Here is an 18,322-nt window from a genome sequence, read left to right on the forward strand (position 1 = left end):
CACCCACAGCATCTGAATTTCAATCTGAGCAAGAAGGGGAAACAAATTATACTCTGTTTGAGTCAGATGCAATATCTTACTCCGACCCTGACAGACTTTGGTAAGATGAAAAAAAAATCCTTATCTGCTTCCATTTTTCCTGTTTGTTAGAGTACACTGGAGAAAAGTGAAATCAGTCGTACCTAAGGTAATCCATCAGATGAATGCATCAGTTACAGAGGCCCCTAGGTGGTAATATTCCAGCCATTTTGATTAACAGTTTGTCCCCAAAGCTCCATCCTTGTGGTACAGCAAAGTTGACGTTCAATACTGACTTAGGACCAGTTAAATAAGACCAGATAATTAAGACTCTGATAAAACAAACTGGTCCTAAATAAGCATAAATTCAAAAAAGGCTACATATCGGTCACATGACATTACAGCGGTTCCTCTGCAGTGCCCCTTGCAGACGGATAGAGGTGTGGTTCGGACGCAGTCCTCGTGCCACGGCTATTCCCAGGAGCTCTTTGAAGAGCAGAAGCACATGCCAATTATACTTAGCAGAGCACTCAACATAGCCGCACTTCCAGGTTTTCTTCACCAGTACAGACACGGCCCTGCGCTGGGTGAACCGATGCCGCTGAAGGTCCCGCTTACTGCCCACCACCAGGATGGGCACCTCACTACTGCTGCCCACTCTTATGGAAAGACACAGAAAGAGATGAGAGAGGAAAGGTAGGTGAGATGGCAGGGGAGAAGAGCAATAAAAAAAAGAGGTTTAAGAGGGAATTAGCAAGTAAAACAAAGCAACTCCATAAGAATCGATCCGTTTCTTAGGTGACATTTATGCTAGACATAATATTTGTTCGTGTTTGCACGATAATATCTTCAGCAAACAAGCAAAGACACACACACAAACATGAAAAGCCCCTCAGCTCCTTGACACATCTGGAGAATGCATGATGTGTGTCCTTTCTCTGCACTTGACTGTGCTTGAAGGTCTCACACACACACACACACACACACAATGAAGAATGAAAGCATTTCATGTTCATTTTAAATGTTAAGTTTTAAAATTTTGTTGTATGCATTTGTCATTTTTATTTAATTTATTTTTAAAATGTGTATAGGTAGTATTTATAAAGTTTTATCTTTTAGTTTTGGATCTGTTTTTAGTTGTTTTTAATACTACAATTGATTGCTTCTGTTGTCCTCATTTGTAAGTCGCTTTGGATAAAAGCGTCTGCTAAATGACTAAATAATAATAATAATGTTCAGGGGGCTTCAATGGCAAGTGTGTGTGTGCGCATTTTGCTAATCTGAAAAAGTGCAATAAATTTAATTGCCAATTCACTGTTGCACAAGGAGTTCAAATTAAAATGCGAGGTTTCATTTATTTGCTTAGAAAATGTGAAGAGGAACATAGCATGGTTGGATGTAGCAATTAAATAAATGTCTGGCCAATTAATATAATACTGACCATCTTCACATAATAGCAAATTACCAAGGGCTCCATGCATACACAAATTGCATATCATAAATATTTAAAACCTTTATTTTAACACGATAAATTTAATTGAGGACCCAAGGGTATTCCATAATATTCATTTTAATATTAAAAAGCATGCTACTGCTATTATTCTGATTCTACTCATTTTAAATCTGTCAGATATTGAGGATTTATGCTATTAGATATGCGTGTTAAATATACAGAGAGAAAGAAAAGAATGTTCAAGTCATTTCAGCATAACGAGGTGAATAATCTGTCCAAGAGACCAATGCCATTGTGTTTAATAAGCCTACACCAATCCCTCATTCCTGTGTCTGGGTGCTTGTGTTACATTTTTACACTGATTTATCCCCCTTTCATATAGTTTATCTGTGCTCTCTCTCTCAGTATGGCTTCCCCCGTCTACCATCTCACTATCTCTTAAACCTTTCAAGTCCATGTTTAGTCAAAGAACATCTGTAAAATATTCTTCACAGCTGCTTCTTTTATCACCCCCTCTGCATGTGTATTCAGTCTATATTCAATATTCTACCACATCAAACATCTCCATGCAATCTCCATATATTCAACTGAATACAGTGATCATTAAAAACTTATTGCCTAAAGGACTTTTTGCACTAAGACTGAGATGTCCTCAAAGCAGTGAAAACGTGAAAAGCATTTGTAAAACAGAAGTGTGATATTTTGGGCGGGGAAAGGGGCTAAAGGTGGAGACTGCAGATCATTTTCTGTCATTCAATCTGTTCACATAAGACCTTTATGCAAATACATGATGCTGCACGCAATCTATGGTGCACAAGACCTGCATATGTAAAAGGATTTTCTCACTGGCATCTATTATATTCTTATCATCTGTAGTAAATTGTGACAGTGTCTATGCTCGGTAAATGTCACGCATCCATATTCTCAAATGTCACCTCAATATCTCAGCATCAGCTGAGGAAGGGCCAACCGTTATTAAAAACATCAAAACCAATCAGTAGTTTGTCAGTGCAGCTGACACAGTTACTTTAATCAGTGCTGATATGCTGGGAAATCATCCTGGGAAAAAAAACGGTTTCAACCACCACAGTTTGTCCCATTCTAACAATAATAAAAGGAATGTCAAACATTTGCGTTGTATTGGATCTATCATAGAATGATAATGATACTCTATTATTCTTTGAGGTGGGTCATTTCAGGTTCTGAGTGTGCTCTGTCTTACCGGTTATCCACAATCTGCTGTCGGATCATCTTGACATACTCAAAGCTCTCCACACAGCAGATGTCATAGACCAGAATGTAGGCGTTTGCGCTGCGGACCCCTCTACACCGCACATCCAGCCACTCCTGATGGAAACAAACAGAGAGACAGACAAAAACACTTAATCAAACAGATGACCACTGACTGGTTGCTTGACAAAGCCAATGTACAATTCATTTATGCAAATACTTCAAATCAAATATGAAAACCTTATTACAACATTGCACAATGTTGCATTTTGGTTGAAGTTTAGGTTATGAGGCAGTTCAAGAAACCATGATTGTGATAAAACAAGTGCAGCCGACATGTACTTAACATATTTAAATGATCAGAAAAAGACCACACTACAACTTTGAGAAAAAAATTAATTTGTTGCAAACACTAAAATGTTCAGTTTTCTTTACATAGCCTAAAAATATCAGATATATCTTTATAATATCTTTATATAAAATTGATAAATTATAAAAAAGAATAATATAACTACTGATATTGAATTTCTGATAGGAGGCCAAAAAAGAATTTAGGTTTTTAAACCTTTCATTTATTAAGCATAAATTCTCCACTGAAAATATAATTTTAATTACAGGAAAGACAAACAAGTAAAGAAAATAGCACAATTTACTGTATGTGAAATCACATCTTTGCTACACATTTTCTGTGTTCCTAATGTCATTTCTCTACTCCATCCAAGGTATTGGGTGCAAAATATGCACTTGTGCATGCGTGTGTGTGTGTGTGCCCATTGTTATTTGAATGCTGGTACATCATTAGTTAGTTCAATAGACTGGGGGAGGCTATAAGGTTACAGCCCATGAATAGTAATGATTTACCTACAGTAATTACACAACAGTGCTGAATGGGGGACATCTGAAAGAGACAGCGAGCAAATTTCTTCAACCGTGACACACTGACCTTATCTCCTCTCAGATGTGGTACATCATGTCATACACTGACATTAAATATTATTGTATTATTTGATAAATTACATAGGTTGCATAAATGATTTGAGCAGACCTTTCTGTCTCAGAAAACATTTTGACATTATGCTTCAGAGTGATTTTTTATTAAATATTGTACAAAACAAACACGCATTTAAGCCGTTTTGTTCTTCTCTCATTAAATTGTATTCTGTATCAGCCTTCAGCTACTAAAACGTCACTGGATTTGTTTAACCTAATTCATGGAAAACCTTTGAAAGATATTTAGAGTTTGTGTGAGGCATTAAGCAAGCAAACTAGATATTCACCATCAGAATTAGTGCTATGCTTTACTGACTCCGAAATAATCAACTAATTCTTTAGCGTTAGGATATTTAGATTTTTTTCAGTCTATTTTTGTAGTATCATCTATTTCAGAAAATTCAGCACAAAAAGATGTGCATAAATTATAAATACATACATGCAATACATACATCCTGTAAATAAGCAAGCAAGCAAGCTATGACTAGACGTTGATGCTGTTAGCCTTTGAGACCATAGGAATGTCAACATGGAATCTAAATGGACAATTCTTATTCTGTTTGGAATATTGCAATCTGTATTTTAAATGATTTTTCATTTATGCACATCATTATTTTCATATTTCAATAATCCATTTCAGCAACCTGTCCCTCACATGAGATCGCAGCAAACAACAAAAATCCAACAATCCAATCAATTCCTGATTAACTAAATCAAGCCCCACCCTACTTTTTTTTTACCTCATGATTTCCATTTCATGCTGAATATAAAAACAATTTAAAATTAAGTTTTTAATGCCAAACGCAGTGTGAAATGAACCTAAGCTTCAAAAAAGCTGAAGGTGAAAAATCTGGCCTCACAGAACTAACCACAGCACATCCCTAATAACTAAACTCTAAAGAATCGGTGATTGAACTGGATAGAGCTTGCATGTAGTGAAATTCCAGTAGATCTGGTTTAATTGCCATATTGATTGTGATCTGCATTTGTGTGTGTTGGGGACAGAAGAGAGATCGAGTGAGAGAAGGAAGCAAATTGAAGCCATTCGTCACAAGCTGATCTTGCTTTTAAAGAAAATCAATGTCAACTGTAGCAAAGACAGTGGTTGCACATTCATCTTGACAAAGGAGTAATTACCTTCGTCCTCTAGTGATGTTAGAAAAGCAGCCCACTGCTAATATTTCACACTCAGAGACGACTACTGCACATTAGTGTAATAATAATGAAAGCAATCAGCTGTGCAGATAAACGCACTGACATATTGTAGAAGATCATTATAATGTAACAGACAAGGTAGGAAGGACATTTAAAGGGATAGTTGACTCAAAAATGAAATGGTTTCATGATGTTGTTCCAAACCTGTATGACTACCTTACTTCTTTGGTGTCTGGTATGATGGGTTCGAAAATGACTTTTATTATATAGACAGAAAAACACTAAGGCACATTTTTTGGCAAAATATAGCTTTCTGCATTCTCACCACACTCTCCAACTTCTGACTTATCTATATAACCAAAAAATAGAAGGGGATAGAGTCTGTGTGTTTGGGTTTTAGACAGTCCATAGTTGCTGAATAGGAAGACTTTGTCCTTTTTTCCCATCTCTCTTTTGGTCTTTTCCTTTTTCAATTTTCTGCACATCAAAAGCAGATGCCTTGCCCTCCGTCTCCACTGGGAAATCTGACGCTTCTCAGACCTTATTAAGCACAAACTCAACATTCTATGAGATTTAATGGAGTTCTAGCTCAGTGATCAGTGGTAGATTGAATTATCTGCAGCGGGTTTTAGCATTAACTATGGTGCTAGAGGGCAAGACAAATTTCTGTCAATTAAACATGAGCCTCAAAGCTTTCGGTCTTTTCTGCTGACCACTGTTCTTACATAAATGCTCCCTCAGTGTGCCTGTTAGATATTTCAGATGCGCTGCCATCCCCGTGAAAGCTAAAAATAGAAGCTTCTTTCTCTCTCCTTGTCAAGCCTCAGTTCTGTTCTTCCCTGTGAGTGTGAGTTAGAGAGAGGACACGTTCAGATTCACTTCCATCATAATTCAACATTCTCCTCTGGGCAAGGAAGGTATCCACTTTAAGCAAAAATTTCTTTGGAAATTTGGAACATGTCCACCAGAAATTGCTGAATGGGTAGCTGTGCTGTTGAAAGCGGTTCACAAATAAATGTGATCTGATCCACGCGTACGTTTGATGTTCTGCTGAATGGACAGGTTGGACAGACACTATAGTTAGGCTAAAATAGGAGCAGGAAGGGAACTCTATTCAGGACCACATAGAGCTCCATGTGAGCTTATTAGTTTGAAAATTCATTGATAATTCTCTCTCGAAATGTCTTTTTTCTATTCTTAGTTTTCTCAAAATTTTTAAAGGATGTTCAATAACAAAAACTTGAATTCTATTAAATAGGATTAAAAATATATTTTAAACACTGAAATGTATTTTAAAATACACTCACCTAAAGAATTATTAGGAACACCTGTTCAATTTCTCATTAATGCAATTATCTAATCAACCAATCACATGGCAGTTGCTTCAATGCATTTAGGGGTGTGGTCCTGGTCAAGACAATCTCCTGAACTCCAAACTGAATGTCAGAATGGGAAAGAAAGGTGATTTAAGCAATTTTGAGCGTGGCATGCTTGTTGGTGCCAGACGGGCCGGTCTGAGTATTTCACAATCTGCTCAGTTACTGGGATTTTCACGCACAACCATTTCTAGGGTTTACAAAGAATGGTGTGAAAAGGGAAAAACATCCAGTATGCGGCAGTCCTGTGGGCGAAAATGCCTTGTTGATGCTAGAGGTCAGAGGAGAATGGGCCGACTGATTCAAGCTGATAGAAGAGCAACTTTGACTGAAATAACCACTCGTTACAACCAAGGTATGCAGCAAAGCATTTGTGAAGCCACAACACGCACAACCTTGAGGCGGATGGGCTACAACAGCAGAAGACCCCACTGGGTACCACTCATCTCCACTACAAATAGGAAAAAGAGGCTACAATTTGCACGAGCTCACCAAAATTGGACGGTTGAAGACTGGAAAAATGTTGCCTGGTCTGATGAGTCTCGATTTCTGTTGAGACATTCAGAATGGTAGAGTCAGAATTTGGCGTAAACAGAATGAGAACATGGATCCATCATGCCTTGTTACCACTGTGCAGGCTGCTGGTGGTGGTGTAATGGTGTGGGGGATGTTTTCTTGGCACACTTTAGGCCCCTTAGTGCCAATTGGGCATCGTTTAAATGCCACGGCCTACCTGAGCATTGTTTCTGACCATGTCCATCCCTTTATGACCACCATGTACCCATCCTCTGATGGCTACTTCCAGCAGGATAATGCACCATGTCACAAAGCTCGAATCATTTCAAATTGGTTTCTTGAACATGACAATGAGTTCACTGTACTAAAATGGCCCCCACAGTCACACACAGGTCAAACACAGTATTAGTATGGTGTTCCTAATAATCCTTTAGGTGAGTGTAAAATTGTATATTTGTCATACTGTATATTTTTTAATTATATTTATTTTAAAATTGAAAAAATATATTAATTATAGTGTATATATATATATATATATATATATATATATATGTATGTATGTGACCATGGACCACAAGACCAGTGTTAAGTGTAATTTTTTTAAATTGAGATGTATGCATCATCTGAAAGCTGAATAAATAAGCTTTCAATAGATGTATGGTTTGTTAGTATTGGTATTGTATAAGACAATATTTAGTTGAGATACAACTATTTGAAAATCTGGAATCTGAGGGTGCAAAACAAAATCTAAATATTGAGAAAATCGCCTTTAAAGTTGTCCAAATGAAGTTCTTAGCAATGCATATTACTAATCAAAATTGAAGTTGTGATATTTACGGTAAGAAATTTACTAAATATCTTCATGGAACATGATCTTTACTTAATATCCTAATGATATTTGGCATAAAAGAAAAATGTATAATTTTGACCCATTCAATGTATTTTTGGCTATTGTTACAAATATACCCCAGCGACTTAAGACTGGTTTTGTGGTCCAGGGTCACATATATGAAATGTTAAAAAATTATATAATAAACATTTTATAAAAATATGTTTAATACAATATCACACTCACAATCATAAAATACATTAAATAAAAGTAAAAAAAATTATAATAATAATATATGAAAAATAATGTTTGAATAAAGGAGTACACCAAAATGCTTTCTGTCTTCTAATACAATACCCAATGCATTTTTATTTTTACATAATACTGCTGAATCTTTCTCTCTAAGCCACCTGTTTATTCATGACTGAAGACAAAACAAAATCATTCTTTCAGCACAACATTCATTCCTCTATAAAACAGTCAGGTGGCAGAGGTGCCAAATGTAGATGTGGAAATAATAAAAGCACTAAGTCAAATAACTGTCTCAGTTAAGTCATTACATGCCAGGGAACTAAACTGCTTGTTCATTATGCATCATCTTTATGTCTGGCTCAGTCCCTGATAACTGATGGTATAATTACTAAATCATATTTTTTTAATTTTATGCTAAGGTGTACAGCTAGATTTATTGTGTTGGCTTCTTTTTACTACTCGCTGACACTGTGATGTATGACAATTCATCCTAAATTAGAGATTACACTTTTCAGGGGTGAAAAAAAATTATGAGAACATCTGTCCTCGAGACAGCCCAGTTCTGAACGGCATTGGTTTTAAAGAATTGAATATTGTCTCAAAAGCTTGAGAACGGTCACTCACAGGAATATTTCATTCCAATTTGATGTAATATCTTTTGTTTTACATGTTTTGAAAGAGGGTTTAACAAACTATTAAAGCTGTGCATGAGTGAGTGTATGTAGAAAATCTGTGTGAATCTCCACTGGTTAGACCATAATCACTTTTGCAGACAACACTGACAAGAGTGATAGATTGATCCGGTTATTTTGTAAGTAACAAAATCCGTCACATAACAAATCAACCTTATTCAAGGGATTGAAAGAGACAGAGTTGTTGAAAGAAAAAAGTGAGTGCCATAGAATAAGAAGAAAAGAATGCAAGAGTCAATGTCAATGAAGAGTATTTCCAAAATGAGAGTTAGCAGTGTGACATTGGCAAAAGCATTGCGACAAACCAGAGCTTAATGAAAAGAGACCCTATACTGAGAGTCAGTCGACCCAGAGCACAGAGCAGGAAAATCAAAACCCAAAGTTAATATTCCTCAATTTCACTGGCTAAAAGAACAACGAAAATCTGCCACAAGCACATTTTCTCCTCAGATAGTGGTGAGAAACAGTTCAGGAGGAAGTGCATGGCTCTGGGCAAAGTGGATTCTATCACATTCTGAGGACCATTACATGATCAAGCAACTGTTGTAGACGCGGGCGAACGTGTCACTGAGCCCTCTGTTGTCATAACTGAGAGAGAACAAGAGCGAGAAAGAGGAAATCCTGAATCATGCTGGCTTTTGATCTGCTCCATCTGCCATGGCATCATGTGAACAAACTGCGACATTCAGTCACCAAAGTTGCCAAGCAGTCAAAGATTATTATTCACAGTTGTCTATACGACGAATATCAGCGGGAGCTGAGCGATTCTATTGTAGTTTGCATATGAGTGTACACCTTATTTTTCAATTTTTCAAGTAAGCTGTTTTCTGTGAATGTGTGAGACTTCCGGTTCATTAGCCGCTGTAGGGAAATAACAAGAAGAATTACAAAGTGCAGCAAACGGTCACTAAGGAATAAGACAATACAGTAGAAGAATATGGTAAGACATGGTTTGCAATATCAAGCAGCAAAACAAGCCGTTTTGTACAGCTAAAAATAGCTGGAAGCGGATGACACCGGAAGCTATTCAATTTACAAATGGCCTCTTATGGAAAAATAAGGTGGACAGAGTAAAGAGATAGTCCATGATGTATTATGGGGAGATGTGAGGATTTAGCAGTTTTAGCATGGAATATGAAAGTGTAAGCAAGCAATGTTGAATGTAGAATTTGAAATATTGTCTGGGTTCATTATCATTGTTTTTTACACTGTAAAAAATTTGGTAAATAAATTAATAAAAAGATTATTGAAGTATGTTTTACAAGAAAACGTAAAATTAAAAACATTAAAAAGTCTTTCAGCTTGCTAATTTAATGTCACTGCCATTTCTTGGCAAATAATTGTGAAATTTACTAGCAACTTCTGAGACCAATTGTTTTCAGTGTAGCCATTGTTAACAGAAAAAACGAATATAAATTAAACTATTATGTTAATTAAATAATTGACACAATTACATTATTTCCATTAATATAAATTTTATGTATAATATAAGTAAGGTAACTGACACTGGGCCATTAAATTATTAGAAATATGCACCCAAGGTGGTAATGTGGCCATGCTGCGTAGCAGAACTACTTTAGCCATAAAAAAAATTGCACATCTTAAAATGTCCGTCAGCCAATCAGATTCAACAGCCCTGTACTACAATATAATATAATTTAATATAAAACAATATATATTAATATTTAATATAAATATATTGTTTTGTTTTTTTGCAATTTATACATTATGTTGATTTGGGGGGGGGAAAGTTAGCAAAAATGTTTTGTTTTTTTTGTTCATTGGGAAAGCATGCTTTTGTCTGTGGAATGTTGTTGTAATGGTATCTACCAGCAGGGACCATCCACTGAAGCAAACCAGACAAAAATGGTTCTAGATCAGAGGAAACTCAAATGCAACAGAATTGAGCTTCACGCTGCACCAAGTAACTATGTCTGAACTTTCTAATGGTTAAAGAAACCGAACATTTCTTAGTCTAAAAGCTTTTATTAGTATTTGGGTTTAAGCTAATTCAGCTGCTTATTGTATCTATGAATTTGCTACACTTTCATCTCTACAGCCATTTAGAATCATGTTTGATTTCAATGACTTTGAACTTTGGGTTTTATTCCTTCTTTCATTAGAAACGTCTGCATATAGCACCAGCTCCTGTCAAAAGAAGCCAGAAGCATTTTAATAAAGATGTATCCACACACACACCGTCTCCTCTACGTGCTCCAGCCTGCCATGCTCTAAAGCAGGGGTAGGCAACGTCGGTCCTGGAGTGCCGATGTCCCGTAGAGTTTAGCTCCAACCCTGAAAAAAACCTCAACTGCTTGTAGCCCTAGTAATTCTGAAGACCTTGATTCGCTTGTTCAGGTGTGTTTGATTAGGGTTGGAGCTAAACTCTGCAGGATTGTGGTACTCCAGGACCGACATAGCCTACCCCTGCTCTAAAGGGAGCTAAATGGCATTTAGCTGCAGCGTGCTCCAGCTCAATTAGACTCAATTAGCTCCCTCCGTACCTCAGCACAGCATGTTTCATGATTTTTACATTCCATTTGCTGACGTGACATCAGAACCACTAAAACCTCTCTGATTCCCTGTGGGGACGTCATGACACCACCGTAACAAGCAACCCTTTATTTCTCCATTCAACACGCTCATCTCCATTCTATAATAACATTTCTTTCTCATTGTGTTTCCACTGGTGTCAACACTCTATATTGTAAAACGGAACCTGGCAACAATCAACACAATCACTAGTTGCTGAGACGACCTTGGTGGTCTCTGTCTGGAGAGGGTCTTCAAACTGTGTGAAGTGGTCACGATGCAGGGAATTCACTCTGAAATACTGCCAGGGAAAATAGCTCCGTTTGTTCACAGAACAAATAGGATTTTACATTCTGAAAACCTCTCAGTCTTTCAGATGATGACAGGCCAAAAAGGAATTTGTGTCAGCCTTAAGTCTTAAAAAGGTCAAAAGTGAATTATATCTTATTCCTTCAAAGACAGTGCTCTGGGTTTTCAGCCGTTTGCTCTGAGGAAACCACAGATCCCTGCTTGGCCCTGTCTTGCATGCAAATACTCTGAGTGTATTAGGAGGAGGTGAGCTGAAATTATTTGTCTGGATTTGTGAGGATTTGTAAGGATCTAGCATTGTGCTACTATGGCATAGTAGCACTTCTTGGATTTATAATTAGTCTGATTTGTAAATGGCTTTGGATAAATCAAAATGTCTGAAAAATTAACGCATTTAAATCTAATGTAATTCTTGAGACCGCAAATTGATTATGTTTACCTTGTTATAAAATCTACCTTCCTGCAGTTGATTTTCTGCTCCAGTGAAACACATATGAAACAGCTAATAAAGCTTTTGTGCTTGTGTGAATATTATTATTATTATTATTATTTAGTCATTTAGCAGATGCTTTTATCCAAAGCGACTTACAAATGAGGACAACAGAAGCAATCAATTGTAGTATTAAAAACAACTAAAAACAGATCCAAAACTAAAAGCTAAAACTTTATAAATACTACCTATACACATTTTAAAAATAAAGAAATTAAATAAAAATGACAAATGCATACAACAAAATATCAAAACTTTAAATGAAAAACAAAAAATAAAGCTAAAAACAATTCAAAATATTAAAGAACAAAAGTTAAGAGTATAATAATGATTCTAACATAACACTAAGCCAAACACCAAAAAACAACAACAACTATATATATATATATATATATATATATATACACTCACCTAAAGGTGATTATTAGGAACACCATACTAATACTGTGTTTGACCCCCTTTCGCCTTCAGAACTGCCTTAATTCTACGTGGCATTGATTCAACAAGGTGCTGAAAGCATTCTTTAGAAATGTTGGCCCATATTGATAGGATAGCATCTTGCAGTTGATGGAGATTTGTGGGATGCACATCCAGGGCACGAAGCTCCCGTTCCACCACATCCCAAAGATGCTCTATTGGGTTGAGATCTGGTGACTGTGGGGGCCATTTTAGTAAAGTGAACTCATTGTCATGTTCAAGAAACCAATTTGAAATGATTCGAGCTTTGTGACATGGTGCATTATCCTGCTGGAAGTAGCCATCAGAGGATGGGCACATGGTGGTCATAAAGGGATGGACATGGTCAGAAACAATGCTCAGGTAGGCCGTGGCATTTAAACGATGCCCAATTGGCACTAAGGGGCCTAAAGTGTGCCAAGAAATCATCCCCCACACCATTACACCACCACCAGCAGCCTGCACAGTGGTAACAAGGCATGATGGATCCATGTTCTCATTCTGTTTACGCCAAATTCTGACTCTACCATCTGAATGTCTCAACAGAAATCGAGACTCATCAGACCAGGCAACATTTTTCCAGTCTTCAACCGTCCAATTTTGGTGAGCTCGTGCAAATTGTAGCCTCTTTTTCCTATTTGTAGTGGAGATGAGTGGTACCCGGTGGGGTCTTCTGCTGTTGTAGCCCATCCGCCTCAAGGTTGTGCATGTTGTGGCTTCACAAATGCCTTGCTGCATACCTCGGTTGTAACGAGTGGTTATTTCAGTCAAAGTTACTCTTCTATCAGCTTGAATCAGTCGGCCCATTCTCCTCTGACCTCCAGCATCAACAAGGCATTTTCGCCCACAGGACTGCCGCATACTGGATGTTTTTCCCTTTTCACACCATTCTTTGTAAACCCTAGAAATGGTTGTGCGTGAAAATCCCAGTAACTGAGCAGATTGTGAAATACTCAGACCGGCCCGTCTGGCACCAACAACCATGCCACGCTCAAAATTGCTTAAATCACCTTTCTTTCCCATTCTGACATTCAGTTTGGAGTTCAGGAGATTGTCTTGACCAGGACCACACCCCTAAATTCATTGAAGCAACTGTCATGTGATTGGTTGATTAGATAATTGCATTAATGAGAAATTGATTATGACAACCACATATATATATATATATATATATATATATATATATATATATAAATAAATATATGTATGTACAACCACACACACACATACATACATATATATACATACACATTTATAAATTCAATATATATATATATATAATTTCATTTCCATTTAGTTTGTTGAAGTATTAAAATAACTCAAATTAAATAAAACTAAAACTTAATAAAAGACCTATACAGACAAATTCAAATTATAAATTCATAAAATTTAACTAAAAAAAAAATTCAGACATTTAACTAAAATTAAAATAAATAACAAATACAAATCAAACGACAGTATAGTTTATCAGTAATCCTAAGAAATAACACTGCCAAACACACATGCTAAAAACAACAACTTACTTACACATAGTAAGAAATGGTTATAAAAACTGAATCAGAAGTGAAACAAGTAGTAGGAAAGAGGAGAAATCAAAAGCGATACTTATATCCTTTGCCGGTGTCCCAGCCCGGTGGAGTCGCACGGTAGAGTCGATGGTCTTCACACGAGGAGGCCTTCACTCGACAACTGCCACGGTAAACTAAGCTTTTTTATACCCGTCTAACAAAATACTAATTGAAATTAGCTGGACACACTTTCCTTATTTTTCCACAACAAATGTGCAAGCAAGCGCAGACACTGACAAGATACGCGAGACAGAACGAGACCAAACGAGATATCAGCACGTCTCCACTCAGTAAACAAAACAAGCGTTTCCTAGCAACGACAACTGCCTAAACACTAATAAGATAATGGCAAGCCGTTTTAACTTTTATTCCTTCTCAGGATATGAATTCTTGATATCAACAATTCAGTTTTTACTAGTTAAAATGTCTATTCTTGATATCAACAATTCAGTTTTTACTAGTTAAAATGTCTATTCTTGATATCAACAATTCAGTTTTTACTAGTTAAAATGTCTATTCTTGATATCAACAATTCAGTTTTTACTAGTTAAAATGTCTATTCTTGATATCAACAATTTTATTGTCACTAGTGACAATGTTCATTTCTGATATCAACAATTGGGAGGGTAATTCTTGATATCAACAATTTAATTCTTGATAGCAGAAATTAACATTGTCACTAGTGACAATAAAATGGTTGCTATCAAGAATAGACATTTTTACTAGTAAGAATTTAATTGTTGATATCAAGAATTCATATCCTGAGAAGGAATAAAAGTTAAAACGGCTTGCCATAATAAGTACATACACTTACAAGCTGCTTTTAACTTCTGCTGATAAAGACTGCTTCTCTCAAAGAGTATTTCTTTACACTGTTTTCTGCTGGCGCTTGAACACACTTTCCTTATTTTGTTTAATATTACAGACAGTTAATGACTAACTAAACAAACTAAACCTGTGACAGAGGTAGATGTCTGCGCAATAAACTGCAAGTATTTCATGTAGCAGTGAAGCGAGTGAGAGGTGGGGGAGAGAAAGAAATATTTGCCAGAGGGAGGATACAGAAAACAAGCTTACAGATGCTCAGTTCAAGCCATGTCGCCATAGCAACAACTCCAAATGAGATGGTTTTTCTAGAGGAAAGCCCCTCTCCAGAAGCATTCCTCAGGAATCTCGGTCTGTTAATGGATCTGTTGAAGATTCAGTTCAGCTGTACTGATGAAAGTTCACAAGAACAAAAGGACACTCTATTTTGATTGGAAAAGTGTGAATTTGAATAATCACAGTTAGTTTGGATGTGCAAGGTCAAATTGATGGTTGAAGGATTAAAATGTTCCATGAAAACGACAGGCTCCTGAACCTTTCTAAAGCGTTACAGTCATCACTAACGTTATAAAGTGCCTTATTTTTGTCAAGACATTTTTTTATAATTAAATAATATTATTACTAATAAATTCAATAATGAAAAATGTTCACTGTGCCTTAACACTTAGGCTACATTTCCCACATTTGTACTGATATTGAGACCGAAAGAAACAAACTTTTGATGTGTGAGCATTAGTGACATAGCAGACACGCAAAGGTACTATTTAAAAACGCAAAAACATTAAAAATGCAGCATTAAAACGTTTTTAATAAGTTAAATAAAAGGTGAATACATTTAACCAGACAATAGTCACTGAAAAAAAAATATTGTAAAATTATTACTGTAAAAATGTAGCCTATTTGTTTTGGGTATGAAAATGTTTAAAATTGCCATGTAACTTATTCATCAATATGTAGCCTATACTTTTACAGTAAAAGTTTAAAATGTCTTTATTATCTCTTATATAGGCCTACATTAGGGTATTTATCCTACATTTTATGTGCTTTACTTTTCATGTGTTGTACTCTGTAGCATTATCGCACAAACTACATGCATGCACGAGCTCTTTACTGTAGCCTACCTGACTTGGGCTTGAAGGAAAGGAGGAAATTGGCGGGACATCCAAAATCTTCAGGTCGTACATGACACCGTTAAGAATGACCGAGGGTCTGTACACGTATCGCGTTTGGGTGGGGGTGTAAATGTCGGAGAAGTCATTGTAAATAAACTGACGGATGATAGAAGTTTTCCCGACTCCAGGCGCTCCGATGACGGCGATGCTCAGCGTCTCGACCATCCCGCGCCGATCAGGACTGCTGACGAACACTAGAGATCAAGACACTAGAAACTGCTCAACAAATCAAAACAATAACATGAATAGAGAGCGTGCGCCTTTTTGTGCTTAAATCACAAGGACGCACTTCGAGGATGTTCAAATAAATAAGAGTTTGTTTACAGATCTCCTCTCTTCTGATGCATTTCGTTATCTCTTTTGGTTAAGTATACTGTTAGTATCGTGCGTTAATGAATCAACAAACCAACTTCATTCACTGCGGCAGCTGCGCTGTCTTTTCTGCATTCCATTCCTCAACGCTCCACAGTCAGCCCACGGTATTCCTACACACAGCTCTGGAGCTCAAAACCCGTCATTTTCCAACAGCATCCATTTGGCAGCTCTCAGCATAACGTGTGCTCTTCGATCTCGAGGTTACCATTGACCCTTTCTCCTCGTAACCTCTCATAGCTTCCCTCATCATCGCGCTCGCTTCAATGTGCACCTCGCCGTACGCCAAATGCAGTCTGCGCAAAGGTCCATCGTTAAGCGTTAAGCTCAGTAAGATGTAGGTGGACTGTATCCGCACAGACCTCTCGTTGTCATTGAAGCTACACGTGAAGCAGTCTCCAGTGCTTGCTGTGCGGTTCTAAGCGCTGCTCCTCCGCGCGCACTCACATTCATGACTGTTTTATTAGGCTTGCGCTGTTTACTGGCTATAAACAGCTCAAAGAGGACACTCGAAAATTACTTAAAATATTGAAGAAATACAAGAGAAAATAAGGTGGCTGTCGACTGTCTAGCTCAAACAGTAATGATGATTAGGCTAGCCTACTGCTTAATAAACAAACGAAAGTAGCCTACTGATATTTAGTACGACACTGATGTAGTGTTTATGATGCATACAATTAAAGTACAAGATACCGAGTAAATAAAGTTTCAAAGAAGAAATTGAAATTTAAGTTATAGTCAAGTTAATTCGTATATTTCTTATCCGTCAAAGGAAAAAAAACAACAACAACTGAAAGCCTGGAAAGGTCTGGAATTGCTTATCTGAGTGGCGCGGAGCTGAAGAAATTCCCCATTCCATTCCCATTATTCCCATTCCCATCACATTCCATTATACACAGAAATCCCATTCGCTCACTAGCCAGAGAAACCCGCTCCAATCCATCCTTCTCAAAATCTAGACCCAAAACAGTAGGTAACGTTGTTTCTAACTTCTGCTTTTCAGATTTAATGGTCACCTGAAGTTACAGTGTCCCTAATCTAGAGCTTTTCATTTCTCCAGTCTCATTTGGATAATAGAAGTGCTGGGCAAAAAAGCATGGACAGTAATCTTATCGAATGATATCTGGATTACTAATCTGAAATACATTCATCCATTTGTCCAATTTGATTTACAAGAAAGATTATTTGCTCTGGGTTTTTGTCCTCTTGGTCCACATCTAAAATTATTTTTCTCCCTCCATCTCCATTCTTAAACCTGACAAATAGTCGGGACTCGGGAGATGTATCTAAGATGGTCAATACACACACAACTCTACAGTATTGGCCATTAAACATCAATCGTGAATGCTATAACATCTAAATGTATAGCTTTCGATTGCCAGACCAAGTTCATTAGTATGAGCAATAGATTACAACCCAAGCCTCCTGTCTTCCTTGCTTAGATTGCTTTCCACACTCTCAGAAATAAAAGTACAAAAGCCGTCACTGGGGTGGTACTTTTTCAAAAGGTACATGTTTGTATACCTAAAGGGTCCATTTTGGTACCTTAAAAGTACATATTAGTACTTAAAGTGTACATATTTGAACCTAATAGGCACAAAAGTGTTCCTTTTGATAGCTTTTGTACGTTTATTTCTGAGAGTGCATCAGCTTCAAAATTGAGCTTCTGGCTTGGCGTGATTGCACTTCCACTGAATTATAGTCGGATGCACAAATGCAACCCTTAGCTCCTCTCTACATTACACTGTAATTTCATGACCACAGGACAGTCAACACAACAAAGAGGAAATTGTGCTTAAACATGAGCTCATCAAGGATTCATACTGTACTGAATAAAAAGAGGATACCATGTCCTATAGCTTCCAAAAAGAACATGCAAAAAAAACATACCAAACAAAACAGAAATATTGCTGAAACAGAACTACTCTACACAACCAATTATGAGTAAACAGACTTTACCTAATGTTTTAGTGAAGGACTGGATGATGCATGCCTGCAAACCATAATAAATGGCACTTCTTGAAACCTTTGCAACTCCATTTTAGGCAAGAGACTATTAGTTTCACTCAAGAAAATGTCATTAGATG

The 18,322-nt window shown here is 36.9% G+C and overlaps 1 protein-coding gene across 1 annotated transcript; it reads right to left on the reverse strand.

Moving 5' to 3' along the window:
- Positions 1-406: 406 nt before the first annotated feature.
- Positions 407-16,037, reverse strand: LOC306869286 (ras-like protein family member 10B; the record flags this gene model as incomplete). Its single annotated transcript, XM_079415977.1, has 3 exons — positions 15,813-16,037; positions 2,694-2,818; positions 407-677 (listed from the first exon to the last, which is right to left on the reverse strand). The coding sequence occupies exons 1-3, from the start codon at positions 16,026-16,028 to the stop codon at positions 407-409; spliced, it is 612 nt and encodes a 203-aa protein (XP_079272103.1). The 5' UTR covers positions 16,029-16,037.
- Between the last annotated feature and the right edge of the window lie 2,285 nt (positions 16,038-18,322).

The sequence above is a fragment of the Barbus barbus genome, assembly GCF_936440315.1.
Source record: "Barbus barbus genome assembly, chromosome: 5".
NCBI classification, from domain to species: Eukaryota; Metazoa; Chordata; class Actinopteri; order Cypriniformes; family Cyprinidae; genus Barbus; species Barbus barbus.